Source organism: Chiloscyllium punctatum, chromosome 11, assembly GCF_047496795.1.
Source record: "Chiloscyllium punctatum isolate Juve2018m chromosome 11, sChiPun1.3, whole genome shotgun sequence".
Taxonomy (NCBI): domain Eukaryota; kingdom Metazoa; phylum Chordata; class Chondrichthyes; order Orectolobiformes; family Hemiscylliidae; genus Chiloscyllium; species Chiloscyllium punctatum.
The window spans coordinates 22,801,067-22,817,921 of NC_092749.1; the positions used below are offsets into that span (position 1 = coordinate 22,801,067).

At 40.1% G+C, this 16,855-nt stretch overlaps 1 protein-coding gene across 17 annotated transcripts in view; it reads left to right on the forward strand.

Annotated features, from left to right (window-relative positions):
* cep170aa (centrosomal protein 170Aa) overlaps positions 1-15,641 on the forward strand; it is a 164,901-nt gene extending 149,260 nt beyond the window's left edge. For all 17 annotated transcript variants that reach the window (XM_072580474.1, XM_072580483.1, XM_072580480.1 and 14 more), the window contains 2 exons: positions 11,503-11,554; positions 11,856-15,641. In XM_072580474.1, the coding sequence (XP_072436575.1) occupies positions 11,503-11,554; positions 11,856-12,061 (258 nt within the window). In that variant the 3' untranslated portion in view covers positions 12,062-15,641. The remainder of the gene's footprint in view (positions 1-11,502; positions 11,555-11,855) is intronic.
* The last annotated feature ends 1,214 nt before the right edge of the window (positions 15,642-16,855 follow it).

The following is a 16,855-nucleotide window of genomic DNA, read 5'->3' on the forward strand; positions in this document are numbered from 1 at the left end:
GTAGTGGGTGTGATTATCTTTTCTCCCTTTTTTTATAACCATATTACACTTTGGTATGTCACATTTCTGAGATAAGGTTCAATTGATTTTTTTTTAACTTATACTGTACAGCTAGTGCATGCATATGTGTACAAAATCTTGACTGTTAGGAGTTGAAAAATCTGAATGTTCACACAGCTGCCCCACATGTCTTGAGGATTTGCAGCGTTTTATTTCGTTTAGTTTAGATACGATTCTAAGACAAAAGTTGTAATCCAGAATAAGGTAAAGTTACTATAGTCTTACCAGACCATAGACCATTAGAGAGATGACTGGAGGTGGTTTAACCTAAAGGTCACCACAGCTCAGGAAAGGGATGAGGTTGAAAAGGTAAGTCCTTCTTAGTGATTTCTGCCAGTGCAGGTATTGAACCCACACTATTGGTGTCACTCTGCACTGAAAGAGACAAAAAACACTGCAGATGTTGGAATCCAAAATAGACTGGCAAGAGGCTGGAAGAACACAGCAAGCCAGGCAGCATCAGGAGGTGGAGAAGTCAACGTTTCGGGTGGAAAGCCTTATGCTTTCCTCTGGATATTGGCTGGGATACTTTATATCCACCTTAGAAGTTAGACAGGTCCTCTTACATCTGAGCAAAAAGACTGCAGTGCAGTAATAGTGCAGTACTCCACAGAAGCATAAACCCACACGATGCGTACAAATCTCTTGTGCAGAGCTTAAATCTACAGTTCAGTGATTCCACAACAAAAATAAGCTAGAGCTGAAAGTGAATTAATTGTCACATGTTCTCAGGTAGAGTTCTACACTGAGAATCTATCATAATGTACACTATACAATAATATGGTTGAATGGTTCATTGTTTGGATGTGATTGGTGAAATATTAAATTTGTCATCTGAAAGACAAAGTGCCTAATATTGGCATCCCATGAAAAACTGTCTGAAAATTCTTTGCCCTTCCAATTGATTTATTTACAGTTATCTTATTAGTAAAGACTAATCCAGGAATTTTGGTATTTACACTAGATATGAAGCTTTTTGAAAATTGTAATTTGTTTAACTTGTATATACACTTATAAAGATAAATTATAAAAGGTTTATTGATGGTGATAATTGATAATCTGTCTAGCAAACCATCTCTCTGCATGAGGTTTGTTACCCGAGGACTCTCAATCTTTTAACACACTTGATGAGTGAATGCGATCTAGATTCGGCTGAAAATTTTAGTCAGCCTCTTCCACAAGCAAGGATAAATTGAGAGCTGGAACACCTACTTTTGTTTGTTTCTAATGAGTTAAAGGTTGGTGGTTAACTGTAGCTAAGAGGCTTGTATGGATGTTCAAGCCTCTTGAACCACGTTGCAAAAGGTTTCCTTTTGCCCTGAGTACTCTGACTTTTCTTTACATTTGTGTGGATGTAGTCTGAATTTGAGTGAACTGTTTCTACCAGGAAGGTGGATATTTACCTTTTCCCCAGCCTTTAGTAGATCGATTCACTTTGTTCTTTGCACAACCTGTTTTGTAGAGCACTGTGTTACCTTGATGTTAAGCTGAATGTTGCCTACTCATTGATAGATAAGCGCATTGGACTCTGCACCATAACATGCAGAGCATTCATCCCATCAAGTCTGCTCCACTCTTTGATGCACTCTAGATTAAATTGATAATTCTCAGATTATATTTTCTATAACTTTCCTTCCTTTCCCTCAAGCCTGATCCACAAGATTGACTACCCCGGCTGGCCTATCATCTCTGCCTGCTTCTGCCCCACCAAACTCATCTCCACGTACCTCGATACTGTCCTATTCCTGGTCCAGGAACTCCCCACATAGGTTCAGGAATCCACCCACACCCTCCGCCTCCACCTCCAAGACTTTTGTTTCCCTGGCCCCTAATGCCTCACCTTCACCATGGACATCCAGTCCCTATACACCTCCATCCGCCATGACCAGAGCCACCAAGCCCTCTTTCTTCCCCTCTCGACCTCCCCATCAGTCCCTTTCCACGGACACACTAATTCGTCTAGCTAAACTGGTCCTCCCCCTCAATAATTTCTCCTTTTGAATCCTCCCACTTCCTACTGGTGAAATAGGTAGCCATGGGCACTGGCTTGGGCCCCAGCTATGCCTGTCTCTTTGTCGGCCATGTGCAACAGTCCATCTGCCGCAGTTACAGTGGCACCATTCTCCACCTTTTCCTCCACTACATTGATGACTGCATCAGTGTTCCAACGAGGAGGTTGAACAGTTCATCAACTTCACCAACACGTTTCACCCCGACTTTAAATTCACTTGGACCATCTCAGACACCTCCCTCCCTTTCCTGGACACCTCCAACTCCATCAATGGGTACCGACTCAACACTGACACCTTCTACAAACCCACCGACTCCCACAGCTACTTGGACTACACCTCCTCCCACCGTGCCTCCTGTAAAAATGCTATTCCTTATCAGGAGTACCAATTCCTCCACAGAACACACGAGATGGTCTTCTTTAAAGATCCCAATTTCCCCTCCCACAAGGTTGATGATGCCGTCCAGCGCATCTCATCCACTTCCCGCACCTCTACCCTCGAACCCCACTCCTCCAAACGCAACAAAGACAGAACCCCCTTGTCCTCACCTTCCACCTCTCCAACCTCCATATACATCGCATCATCCCCCACCATTTCCGCCACCTACAAAAGGACCCCACCACCAAAGATATGTTACCCTCCCCACCTCTCTCTGATTTCTGTAAAGACCGTTCCCTCCACGACACTCTCGTCAGGTCCATGCCCCCCACCAACCCACCCTCCCCTCCTGCCACCGCAGGAATTGCAAAATCTGCACCCACACCTTCCCCCTCACCTCCATCAAAGGAGCCTTCCACACCCATCAAAGTTTCACCTGCACATCCACACATGTCACTTACTGTATCTGTTGCTCCCGATGCGGTTTTCTCTATATTGGGGAGACAGGACACCTCCTCATAGCGCTTCAGAGAACACCTGCACCAACCAACCCTAACACCCTGTGGTCGAACACGTCAACTCCCCCTCCCAACCTGCCGAGGACATGCAAGTTCTGGGCGGCTTCTATCGCCACTCCATAATCACCCAACACAACACCTGGAGGAAGAACGCCTCATCATATCTTCCAACCCCATGGCATCAATGTGGATTTCACCAGTTTCCTCAATTTCACCCCTTCCCACCTGCCCCCCTCCACCCCCATCCACCCCCACCCCACCCCACCACCACCCAGATCCAGCCTTCCAACTCGGCACTGCTCTCAAGACCTGTCCTACCTGTCCATCTTCCTTCCAGCTGATTGCTCCACCCTCCCCTCCAACCTAGCACCTTTACCCCCACTTCCATCAACCTATCGCACTCACAGCAACCTTACCCCTGGTCCCACCCCCCTCCCATTTCTCTGTCCACCCACTAGGCTCCCAGCTTTATTCCTGATGAAGGGGTTTTGCCGATTCTCCTGCTCCTCAGATGCAGCCTGACCTGCTGTGCTTTTCCAGCACCACACTTGCGACATTAAATTTTGACCTGTTGTAACTGACCTGTTGTATGGTACTGTGCAGTGCAATTCATCAGAATCTTCAACTGATTACTCTCAATTGGCATCTATGCCTGCTGGCTGTACTACATTCTAGCCTGTCTTCTGATTCCATCCAATGGTAATGCTGCACAACTCAGATCCCAGAATGAAACCTGCCTCGATAGATCAAGGCCTGAATCTTGATTTCTTTCGCTTAGTGTCAATTTTATCAAGTTTTTCTGAGGGTTTCACATCGTGATGCTTGGGGACATCTATCATCTTTATTTTATAAACCTCACTGGCTTATTACCTACCCCACCCTTTGCTGTCTGTCTCTCACATTCTAGCATCATTATACCATGTGCCATTCCCAAAACAACTCATCATTTGCTGCATATCCCAGAATTGACTAACATCTTTGCTGCAGCACCATCTTTATAAAGATAGTCTGCCCCCAGCCAAGAGCTATCAGCCTTGTGTGCCCCCACAACCAGCCCTGCATGGTTCCTGACATTAACTCTGTTCTTGGCAGACAGTGGAAAATTGGTGCCTCTTTTTGTGGGCAGGAACATGGAGATGCTGCTGATGGGGTGATGCAGGGCAGGATGTCCTTTTCTCCCAGGCCAACAGAAGATGCCATTCTACTGAAACCATGCCAACCTGAACCAGAGTTACCATCTAGGCTAATGTAGTCTCAACCATCTGAAAGAATGCACAGAATGTTGGAAGAAGATCAATGATCTTCTCTGCCATTGAAAGGTGCCACCATCTTCTCATTGATAATTCACATTCGCTTTCTGCTACTTGTACCCACCATTTCCTGCAACCTCTTCCCCACTCACACTCATCCTTGCTAACATCTGACCCTGATTAACCCTGAATCTCTTCTGCACAGCCTACTCAACCCCGCAGGACATCTCCACATATGCATCAAAAGTAAGTGTGCCACCCACTTTTCTCTCCTTTCCTGACTCTGACCACCCTGAGCAGCTGGACTGACCACGTCCAAGCTGCTGTACTTGTATTTTTTCGCAGTTGGTTACCACTGTGATTAGTCACTGACACAAATTCACATGAGTCTCCAGATATTCTTTTAAGCTCTGCGTATATTTTTTAAACGAAAAGAGAAAAGCAGCTCTTAATACAAACAACAAAACCAAGTTTCAACTGCTCCTCAACACTTGTTCTTTTCCTTTGTCAATTCCAGTGAAATTTCACTCTTAACTCAACTCAACTTGTTATATTAACAGATTGCTTCCAGCTTCTTGTCCTCACGCTGTACCAACATTTCATGATGCTTTTTCAAGTCAACTAGTACAAATATTTCACAATTAAGGATTCTGGGTAATCAAAAATGGAGGACAGGAAGCTTTTCTGGATGTAACAGGCTGCCCCTTTTGTTTTTGAGGTATTTTAGGTGTTGGAGGTGATTTCTTCAAATTCCAGGAGCAGCAATTTCTGTTTTATATGCTGCTGCATTGTTTTGGAACTTTAGAGAAAACAAAAGTCAAAACAACAGACTAAGGTAGCACATGGTGAGGTCAGTGCAAAAGAGAGAGAGGAAAAGAAATTCACACTGCTAACTGACACAGCTTTGAACCTACGCAGTTACTGTCTTTGCTGTTTGAATTCATGTATCGCTGGACATCGGAGTGCGTCTAGGAAAATTAACGGCCAGTGAAATATACAACTAATCTTGGGAGGAACCTGTTTGGGAGAGGGCACGGCATAGAAACAGCTAAGTGAATATTTTTAAGTGTGGTCTACAGAAAGTTTACAGTAGTGAGTAGAGTCAGTTCTTTCTTGATTATGTTTTATTGAGATATATCTCTTTATTAAACTTAAAAATATAGGCCATAAGTACTAAGTTAGTCTGGAGCAGTGTTTTGTAGAGGAATAAAACAGTGCTATTTTCTGGGTCTGTAGATTAGAAGAAACAAAAATGGCCTTGAGAAGAGTGATATGCTCCTCTTGTCGGATGTGGGAGTTTAAAGAAAGTTTATGTTACTGTGAATTATATCTGTAATAAATGCCGTTGGTTGCGAATCCTATCTGATCAAATGGATTGGTTGGAGAGAGAGTTAGAAGCAATGAGGAATTTACAGGAGCAAGGGGATGTGATGGATGGCAGTTATAAGAAGGGAAAAATGTTGCAGATACAGTCGCATAGATGAATTTTCTCTAGGAAAGGTAAGAGTGCAGGAGTCTTCTGTGGCTATCCCCATTAAGCTGTTTTGGAAAATGTAGGGCTTGATGGATTCTCAGGGGAATGTAGCACGAACAACCAAGTTTCTGGTATTGAAACTCTAATGCAATGAGGGCTAAGTCGGGTTTCAAGAGATCGATTGTTAGGGGGCTCTTTAATCCGAAGCACAGATGTTTTTCAGAATGGTGTGTTGCCTCCCTGGTACCAGGTTCAAGGATGTCTCTGAGAGGGTGCTCTGAAGGGGGAGAGGGACTAGCAGGAGGTCATGTCCACATTGGAACCAATGTCATAGGAAGGGAAAAAGAGGAGATTCTGAAGGGAGAATATTGAGTTAGGTAGGAATTTAAAAAGGAGATCCTCGAAAGTAGTAATATCTGGATTACTCCTGATGCTGTGAGTTAGTGAGGGCAGAAATAGAAGGATAGAGCAGATGAAGGCATGGCTGAGGAGCTGGTGTATGGGAGAAGGATTCACATTTTTGGATCAGTGGAGTCTCTCTTCTGGGGTAGAAGTGACCTGTACAAGATGGATGGATTGCACCTAAATTGGAAGGGGACTAAGATACTGGCAGGGAAATTTGCTAGAGCTGCTCAGGAGGAATTGAACTACTAAGGTGTGGGAGAGGGGGGAATGGGACCCAGGGAGATGGTGAGGAAAGTGATCAATCTGAGACTGGTACAGTTGAGAAAAGAAGCGAGTCAAACAGTCAGGGCAGGCAGGGACAAAGCAGAGAACAAGGTAGGGCTGATCAATAAAACTGTATTTAGTTCAATGCAAGACGCCTAACAGGGAAGGCAGATGAACTCAGGGCATGGTTAGGAATATGGGACTGGGATATCATAGCAATTACAGAAAAGTGACTCTGGGATGGACAGGACTGGCAGCTTAATGTTCCAGGATATAAATGCTACAGGAAGATCAAAAAGGCAGGCAAGAGAGGAGGGGAATGGCATTTTTGGTAAGGGATAGCATTACAGCTGTACTGAGGGAGGATATTCCTGGAAATACATCCAGGGAAGTTATTTGTGTTGAACTGAGAAATAAGAAAGGGATGATCACCTTATTGGGATTGTATTATAGACGCCCTAATAGTCAGAGGGAAATTGAGAAACAGATTTGTAAGGAGATCTCTGTTATCTGTAAGAATAATGTAGTTATGGTCAGGGATTTTAACATTCCAAACATAGACTGGGGCTACCATAGTGTTAAGAGTTTAGATGGAGAGGAATTTAAGTGTGTACAAGAACATCTTCTGATTCAGTATGTGGATGTACCTACTCGAGAAGGTGCAAAACTTGACTTACTATTGGGAAATAGGGCAGGGCAGGTGACCGAGGTGTCAGTGGGGGAGCACTTTGGGGGCAGTGACTATAATTCTATTAGTTTTAAAATAGTGATGGAAAAGGATAGACCAGATATAAAAGTTGAAGTTCTAAATTTGAGGAAGACCAATTTTGATGATATTAGGCAAGAACCTTCAAAAGCTGATTGGGGAGGGGGCAGATGTTTGCAGGTAAAGGGACAGCTCGAAAATGGGAGGCCTTCAGAAATGAGATAACAAGAGTTCAGAGAAAGTATATTCCTGTCAGGGTGAAAGAAAAGGCTGGTAGGTGTAGGGAATGCTGGGTGATTAAAGCAATTGGGGATTTAGTTAAGAAAAAGAAGGAAGCATATGTCGGGCATAGACATAAAGGCAGTAGGAGTATATTTAAGAGGGAAATCAGGAGGGCAAAAAGGGAAAATGAAATAGCTTTGGCAAATAAAGTTAGAGAATCCAGAGGGTTTTTCCAATACATTAAGGATAAAAGGGTAATTAGTGAGAGAAGAGGGCCGCTCAAAGGTCAGCCAAGCAGCATTTGTGTGGAGATGGGGAAGATACTAGACGAGTATTTGTTTAGTATCAGTGTTTACTATGGAAAAAGACATTGAAGGTATAGAATGTAGGGAAATAGATGGTGATATCTTGAAGTAGATGTGGAAGTGCTGGATGTCCTGAAAAGCATTAGAATGGATAAATCCCCAGGACCTGATCAGATGTACCCTAGAATTCTGTGGGAAGCTAGGGAAGTGATTGCTGGGCCCCTTGCTGAGATATTTGTATCATCAGTAGTCACAGATGAGGTGCTGGAAGACTGGAGGTTGGCTAACGTGGTGCCACTAGTTAAGGGTAGTAAGGACAAGCCAGGGAACTAAAGACCAGTGAGCCTGACTTCGGTGGTGGGAATCCTGAGGGACAGGATATACATGTATTTGGAAAGGCAAGGGCTGATTAGGTATAGTCAACATGGCTTTGTGCATGGGATACCATGTCTCACAAACTTGATTGAGGTTTTTGAAGAAGTAATAAAGAGGATTAAGGAGGGCAGAGTGGTGGACATGATCTATATGGACTTCAGTAAGGCATCTGACAAGGTTCCCCATGGGAGACTGGTTAGCAAGGTTAGATTTTATGGAATACAGGGAGAACTAGCCATTTGGATACAGAACTGGCTCAAAGGTGGAAGAAGACAGAAGGTGGTGGTGGAGGGTTGTTATTCAAACTGGAGGCTGTGACCAGTGGAGTGTACAAGGATCAGTGCTGGGTCGATTTCTTTCCATCCATTTTTATAAATTATTTGGATGCAAGCATAAGAAATATAATTAGTAAGTTTTCAGATGACACCAAAATTGGAGGTGTAGAAGACAGCGAAGGAGGTTACCTCAGATTGTAACAGGATCTTGATCAGATGGGCCAATGGGCTGAGAAGTGGCAGATGGAGTTTAATTCCGATAAATGCGGGGTGCTATGTTTTGGGAAAGCAAATCTTAGCAGGACGTATACACTTAATGGTAAGGTCCTAGGGAGTGTTGCTGAACAAAGAGACCTTGGAGTGCAGATTCATAGCTCCTTGAAAGTGGAGTCACAGATAGATAGGATAGTGAAGAAGGCATTTGGTATGCTTTCCTTTATTGGTCAGAGTATTGAGTACAGGAGTTGGGCGGCTGTACAAGACTTTGATTAGGCCGCTTTTGGAATATTGCATGCAAATCTGGTCTTCCTATCGGATGGATGTTGTGAAATTTGCAAGTGTTCAGAAAAGATTTACAAGGATGTTGCCAGAGTTGGTGGATTTGAGCTATAGGATGAGGTTAAATAGGCTGGGGCTGTTTTCCCTGAAGAGTCAGAGGCTGAAGGGTGACCTTAGAGATTTATAAAATCATGAGGGGCATGGATAGGATAAATGGACAAAGTCTCTTCCCTGGGGTAGCGGAGTCCAGAACTAGAGGGCATAGGTTTAGGGTGGGAGGGAAAAGATATAAAAGAGAACAAAGGAGCAACGTTTTCATGCAGAGGATGGTACATGTATGGAATGAGCTGCTAGAGGATGTGGTGGAGGCTAGCACAATTGCAACATTTAAAAGGCATCTGGATGGGTATATGAATAGGAAGGGTTTGGAGGGATATGGGCTGGGTGCTGGCAGGTGGGACTAGATTGGGTTGGGATATCCTGGTCGACATGGACGAGTTGGACCAAAGGGTCTGTTTCTGTGCTGTAAATCTCTGACTCTAGTACCTTTCACAAGAAAGCGCATGATCTGACTGATCATATGATGGCGATGTGGAGTCCAGTCCTCTGCCCTGCGACACCTAGTGCCAGGGATGGGAATCATGATACAGCAGAAAGGAGTTTGCCTCATTTTTTTTAAAAGTTGGCAATTCACAAATCACTTTACAGAAATATCGTGTTTAAAAACTAACGTTATAGGTGAACTACCTGTAGATGCTGTAAATCTGAATTAATCTAGTAGTAGCTGTGGGGAGCAAAACCAGAGTTGGTTTCTCCATGGAGTTAGGATGTTATGAGGAAGTGATCTGAGATTTTATCCGTTCTTTTAGATCTTACATCAAAATATGTATTTCCTGCTGTGCAGATGCTTCCAGACCTAAATATTTCCAGCATTTTCTGTCTTAACATAGAAACTTGCTGTTGAGAGGACACGTTGCTACTGATGCTTACTGGATTGATGAGATCTGGAGTTAGACAGGAGATTGCAGGACTTTAAAATTGTAATGTTAAATTTGAGTAGATTGATTATTTGTCGAAGAGCAATAAAAACACTCTTCTAATGAATTATTGTCTTGATAAGCTCTTTGTAACAGTGTGAAATATTGCTGGCATACTGTCTCCAAAGTTTAAAAATCACACAACGCCAGGTTATAGTCCAACGGGTTTATTTGGCAGCACTACCTTTCAGAGCGCTGCTCCTTCATCAACCACCATCAAGCTAGTGCTTCCAAATAAACCTGTTGGACTATGACCTGGTGTTGTGATTTTTAACTTTGTACGCCCCAGTCCAACATCAGCACCTGCAAATCCAGTCTCCAAAGAAGTACTATTAACTAAATTAAGCCAATTAAAAATAATTAGATTCCACTGATTACATAATATTCTGAAAATGATTTATTTTCTTTATTTTTGTACTCGTGAATTGGTTGTGTTCATAAATTTCTAAAGTTGAAACCTCAGTTGGTTATCAGTTCTCCTCCATCTCACTAAAATGAAAATGTTGCTGCATGTCCAATTTTAACATTTTAATATTTTAATCTTGCCCCATTTTATAACCATGCTAAGGTTGAGGGGCGCTTCTGAAGTAAATCTGAAAGGTCCCTATGTTAGTGAAATGTAATTCCCTGAAAGGTGGATATTGTATCAGAATTAACGTGTGAACAGGGCTGATTTGATCAGTCAGGCTAAATACACTTTGGTAAGTTGTTTTATATTTCATTCCCTTTCCCCTCTTCTTAATCTCCAACATAATGTGTCCAGTTCAAGCTGCAATTATTTCAGAAAAGATGAAGCCTCTGTATTCTTCTGTTATCTGCCAGAAATGGCAAAAATGGAAACTTTCTATTCCTGTACAATTTTGTTTTAATAAAGTCACATATTGAGATCTTGAGGTAAGCTGAAAATCGAACAGTTTATTATATTTCTTGCAATGTGTCATATTCTTAAGCATATGTACCTGTGAGATTTTGAAATTAGCTTATTAGTCTTGTCTAGTCAGCACGTAACTTTAATTATAACTAAATTTTAACTTTTAAAAACATTAAGTTCAGTATGAATGATTATTTTCTTGTTAGGTAAGGTGTTATGAGTACAGTTGACAGTTGATGTGTTTTTATTTAAATACTGTGGCTACAGGATTGTGAGAAGTTGGGAATTTGCCTTCTGACTCCTGAAAGTGTTCAATCATTTTCAAGGCACAGTCAGGAATATGATGGACACTGTCAACTGGCCTAGATGAAGGCAGTTCCACTGATACAGTCCAGGACAAAGTAGCCCACTTGATTGACACCTCATCCACTAACTTAAATGTTGTTGTTTTTTCTTGCTCAGCCTGGGTAGATAATGGGGGTGGAAACTGTGACACCTTGAGCTCAAGGTATATGCTAATTGATTTACCCACCTCCCCATTCTTACCAGCCTTTCTGGGAAGCAACTTTCAAACTTTCTCTGCACTCTCACCCACTAACCTGCTTCTTATGGCAGTGGAGGAAGGCAGATTGAGACCCTTAATTAATATATAAGAGATCTCTGCAATCTTAAAGTGAGGTATCTTGGTGGGAATCATACCCAATCTTCTATTATTGAGAATGAGCAGAAGTTGGTCACCTGACATTTTACATGCCTTATTCACTAACCCTCACTGAAAACAAAGCATGGCAGAGGACTGACAGTACATATTTGTTTCTGCAGTTTCATGAAATGCACTTTTTTTTTTAAAAGGAGATTTCATCAATTCTGCAAGAGTTGAAAAAAGTAGAGAAACAACTTCAAGGTAATTGGTATTATACATTTTTCAACCTTTTTCACCTGGTATATCATTAGCATTCTTTATATCATCAGTTATATTTTAAAATATGTTTTAATGAGACCAACCAACTTGTGGATCTGTTCCAATAATCATGATAAAAATGGAATTGGCTTTTCAAAAATGCTGTCATGAATGAGAATGAGCGCTGATTTTACATGAAACACAAATTGAGAGAAAGATTTGGAGAAAGATCTAAAATAGAGAATTGTCACTTGTGATTCATTGAAATCAGTTATTTAACAGTTACTGTGTTTTTCCTTTTCAGCCATCAGTGTGATTATTGATCCAGATGGTACTTTGGATTCAGCATGTGGCCTGAAATTATCGAGTCCCAGTTTGCTCGGACAAACCAAGCACAAGACAAGTTCAGACCGAAGTCCTCCGATCACAGGTTCTAATTCTGACTGCCACAACCATTTCAGCCAATATGTACACAATGGGGAGGACAGAGAGAATTCTTTGCATGACTGATGGTTTTTTTTGTCTCTTCAAAGTGGCAGCGCATATATCAACAGGCACGATAGGTTTGATCTGGCCTATGTTACTGAGAACAGTTGTGCTTGCCACTTACTAGCCTTGAGGTGTTTTCCTGCTTTCTGTGGTGCTTTCCTCACCACATAACTTTTGCTATGGCTGTAAGCTTTGCATCCATCAAATAATGAAACATTAGGGAGACAGATGTCACATTGTCACATGTGTCCAGTGAAATGTGAACACATCGATGGCTCTTCTAGCCACATGAGTCATCTTCAAAACAAAATGGAGAAGCAAATTGGCATTATTATAAAAACTGGAATAGAAATGTTGTGTTTAAGCACTGTTTAAATGGACTAATATATAGACAACTCAAGCTTAGAATATCAAAAACATCAGTGCCAAACTACTCAGTATATTGGTCAGTTGAACAACGTTCTGTTGCATCAAAGAACTGCTGTTGGTTATTTATGTGTTTAGTATGTAAACCACAGACTCTACATAGGATATTGCTTAACTGTACAAAGTAGAAAACATATTCAGTAATTATTGTAATTTTGGATAAGAATCTCTGCTTTATGCTGTGATCAGAAGTTGGTTGATGATTTCTAATGCTGAAAAGTCATGTTGATTACAACACTATTAGTGTTATACAATATTGCACTATTAACATGCAAGTTAAAGGATGGGAATGTTACGTTGGCAACTGGGTCTTGTTTAACACTCTTTATTCATTAGATTTTAAACAAAACCATAAATAAGCAAAAGTTAACGCATTGCCTTGTGGATTGCAAACACTGTTGCCATTTAAGAGGAATAATTGGGATGCTCATTGTGCAGTGAGCTGATCAACATATCAAAGGACCAATCTCAAATCAGTAGCCCTCAAATGATTCACTCCAACAAAATCTTGGTAACCCTACTTCATTTGTAGAAAATCAGTGCATAATAAGTGTTAAAAGCAAACTTGATAGATTAAGGGGGCACAGTGAGGCAGTTCCACCTCCCTGGTATAATTTTGTAACTAATTTAAGTTGATGCGAGAAAATCTCTTATGAATTTGCCTCATCAACATTAAATGTGTTCAGGGCATTCTCAATGTAGTTTTTGTTTAAAATTGAGTTAAGATGATAAAGTTGCTCTTAACAGGTAGTCCACTCAAGCATGGAAGTGGAAATAAAAAGTTAAACTGGGATTCTAATTATGCTGCCATGTAATGTACTTTAAAGGTAGGTTTAGCACATACAGTATCTTGTTTCTTTGGATACCGACTTGATGACAAAAGTACCCCATTCTCAACAGAATGTCCTTTTACTTTAAATGTTATTATTGAAACTGGAAATAGGAAAATATCCATCCTCACCACATGCACAACACAACTCTCATCCAAATGATAGAAGGACTTCTCTTCATTCTGCTCCCTCATGTAAAATTAACTTGGTCAATATCAATCCATTTCTTAGGGATCGCAGTATGGATTTGTTGCTTGTCTTTGTATCGTTGTTTAGAAGCTATATAAATAACTGAAGTGAGAAATGGAAACTGGAATGATGACAGTGAAATGTATATTTCGGAGTATGGAATTAGGTTGAATAGTTGAGATGTTAAAGAGATTGATATAATATCTTACCTGATATCAGTACTAGCTAGCAGAGATTTCCTATTTTCTCAATAATTGATGTTACCTATGTTGATCAGCACAAATCAAGGTAAAGCTCCACATTCTGTCTCAATGGTAAATATAATCTTAACATTTTAAGATTTAGTAATAGAACACTTTACTGTTTAGGTATGTCTTGATTTGGTTTAATTCCTTCTTTTATGTTATTAGAACTAATCCCTCTACTTCCATCCAGTTTATTGCTTTGCCCCAAGTCATACACTGTGCTCAGAAAGACACATCATGCACTTAAGATAATTCATTAATATTACTGTGAGTTTGTTGCTAAAAAATATGAACCTAGTCTGGTCTCTTCCCTACTTATGTTTTGATCCCTCTTAACATTCTAGCTGCAATTGAACCCAGCAGTGCCAGAAACTATAGTCTACATCACATTTACTTTGAGCTACCTGTTGTTGGCAGTAAATGCACTGCAAGCTTGAAGCTTAGCAAATCTTTTAAGTAATTGTACACTAAAAGATACAGCCAAATGGCATATAAATCGATCTTGTTTTGAGTAGTGGTGTTAATTCAATTGGATGGTGTCTGGTGTAACTCACTCTTCCCTGTTACACAACAGGCTCTTTGAGATATTTTGAAAAATGGACTTTTTTATGTACCTAACTCACTGGTAACTTTGCCTTTTTTTTTGATACCGAAGGGTCTTAAAAACTTTAATTTTTTTTCTTTATGGTCTAACTTTGCACTGAAGGAGTGCTGCATGACCTATGATTTAGGCGACATTGTAAAAAGAAAGGAAGTCTGAGAGCAACACCAACCCAATTCTATTTGGGTTTCAAATAATGTCATATTTAAGTGTGATAATCCAAAGGTGTATTTAAAAACATAAGACCTCCTGTCCTATTTTCAATTTTTATATTCACATGATTAAAATACTACTAAAACAATCCCAGTTGTTTTATTGTTCACAAACTATGCTAGTAATTTCCAAATTGATTATCTACAGCCTTGTATACAAAGACTGTCCTTCTGAAAGTTTTCAAGTTGTTGTAATTGTAGCTTTTACTGGACTTTACATTGATCTAGATTATTCCATTCCACTAGCATACCATTCTAACACTGAAGCTCTTATTCAAAAGCGTAATTGAACAACCAAGCAATACTCAGTGTGTTTTATAAAGGATGTTTGCATTTATCTTTCACATCTGTTCAATTATGACATGGTATTATGAGTTGCCTATGATGTTGTGAATATATATATCCCTAACAGTTACTTGTCATATTCCACAATTTTAATCAAAAATTGATCCCAGAGTATTCCAACTAATCTAAACTGTAGTTAATAGTGTGAATTCAGTGATACATAAATGTGCAGTATTGCACACTATGTCAGACTTTAGTAACTAGAAACAGACATTAGGCTATCACTCCCAATCTATATTTGCAAATGCCTTTTGAATATTGTGGATTGTAAAAAGTGCTTTTCTGAGCATTGAGAAAGGGATAATGAGACAACCAATGTTGCCTATATTCTTTGTGGCTAGAAGCTATTACAGTCCAAAAATTAGAGTTTTGCCCCATACACTGAAAAGTGATGAGATGGTTTATGACTGAGCTTCTCTAATAAATAGTGATGAAATGATTTTTCCAACTTCTAAATATGGCTGAGCGTTTCACTTTCTGTATTTGTTCATGTTTACACATTTATTGTAATTTGTAATATTGTCTTTTGTTTTGCAGTTACATAGTTTTCTCTTGATTTTGTACAAACACTATTGGCTCTATTTATTTTTATTTGGTTATGTATGTTCATTTGTATTTTTACATTTCTAATGTGTTCAAATAAAGTTCTTTTCCCAGATTTTTGCTAAGAATGTTTGTCACAAAACTAGAAGACCATCACTGATATTTGATGGATACCTGACTTGTTAATAAAATACAAGTTTTATTTCCCCATATGATGTCTTTCATATGCTTGAATGATAATACCAACAACAAATATATTCATAAAACTGTTGGCTGCAAATTGATATACAACATGTCAGATACCAAGCTACATGTAACATTGTTCCTGCATTGGTTCTCTTGATCTGTCAATTTCTCATATCTTGCTTTTACATTTCTATGGCTTTTTGCACAATTCCTCATTGTAAGTCTCATTTTTATACTAAGTTGCAATTTGAATTGTGGGCATTTTTACCTGTGGAGTCAAAATCGGATGGAATATCTTTTGGCAGTTCACCAGCAGAATAAGCCAGAACCTGATTGCAATTCTAAGTTAGGAGCGAAGTATTATGCAAGGGCTTTGGGACCTGGCGCAATCTTGTGATAATATCACAACTTCACTTCAATAGGCATAAATAGTGCTCCATTGAAAGGGTTGGAACCAACTAGAAAGATTGAGATAACACATGGACATGAGACTAGATTAGTCCTTATCAATATAACTATGTGTCAGACCCTGGTAGATCTATAATTAAAACTAAACACTGTTACATGATAATGTAAAATAATTAGTTACTTCAAAGTCTAAAACTGTAGACGGTTCTTGACTTTGTCTTATCCCCAATTCTCTATCCTGAACCCAAACTCAGTGTGGCATAAAACGCTACAATAAAAGATGGTCAAAGTTGCGGGATTAACTGCCTAGAAAATTGGCTATTGATTTTCAAGAAACAAGATCTGAAATTCTCTACAGAATGCAAAACATTGTTTTGTTACCAGTGATTTCTTGACAGCTTTTAGAACAGCTAGCGTTTAGAAAAACCTCATTTGAACACAAGGTGTGACGGAAATGTTGCTGAACAGAAAACTCTTCCAGACAGTATCAAATTACTGTAAATCTCAAAAAGCCTTACAGGCAATAAGAGGAAGTACTGGATTAGTGGTGCTGGAAGAGCACAGCAGTTCAGGCAGCATCCAAGGAGCAGCAAAATCGACGTTTCGGGCAAAAGCCCTTCATTAAGAGGATGTAAGCATTTAAAGAAGCATTGAACGCAGTAAAAGCATACTAATAGCAAGAAGGACAAATGAATTGAGTATCTGTGGAAAGAGATTGCTTTCCAACACCAAAAGCAGATTTCATCTCTTGAAGGTGCAAGATGCTCTTGCACCTTCAAGTTACTCAAGATACTCAAGATACTTTGAAGATACTCAAAGCTATGAAAAGG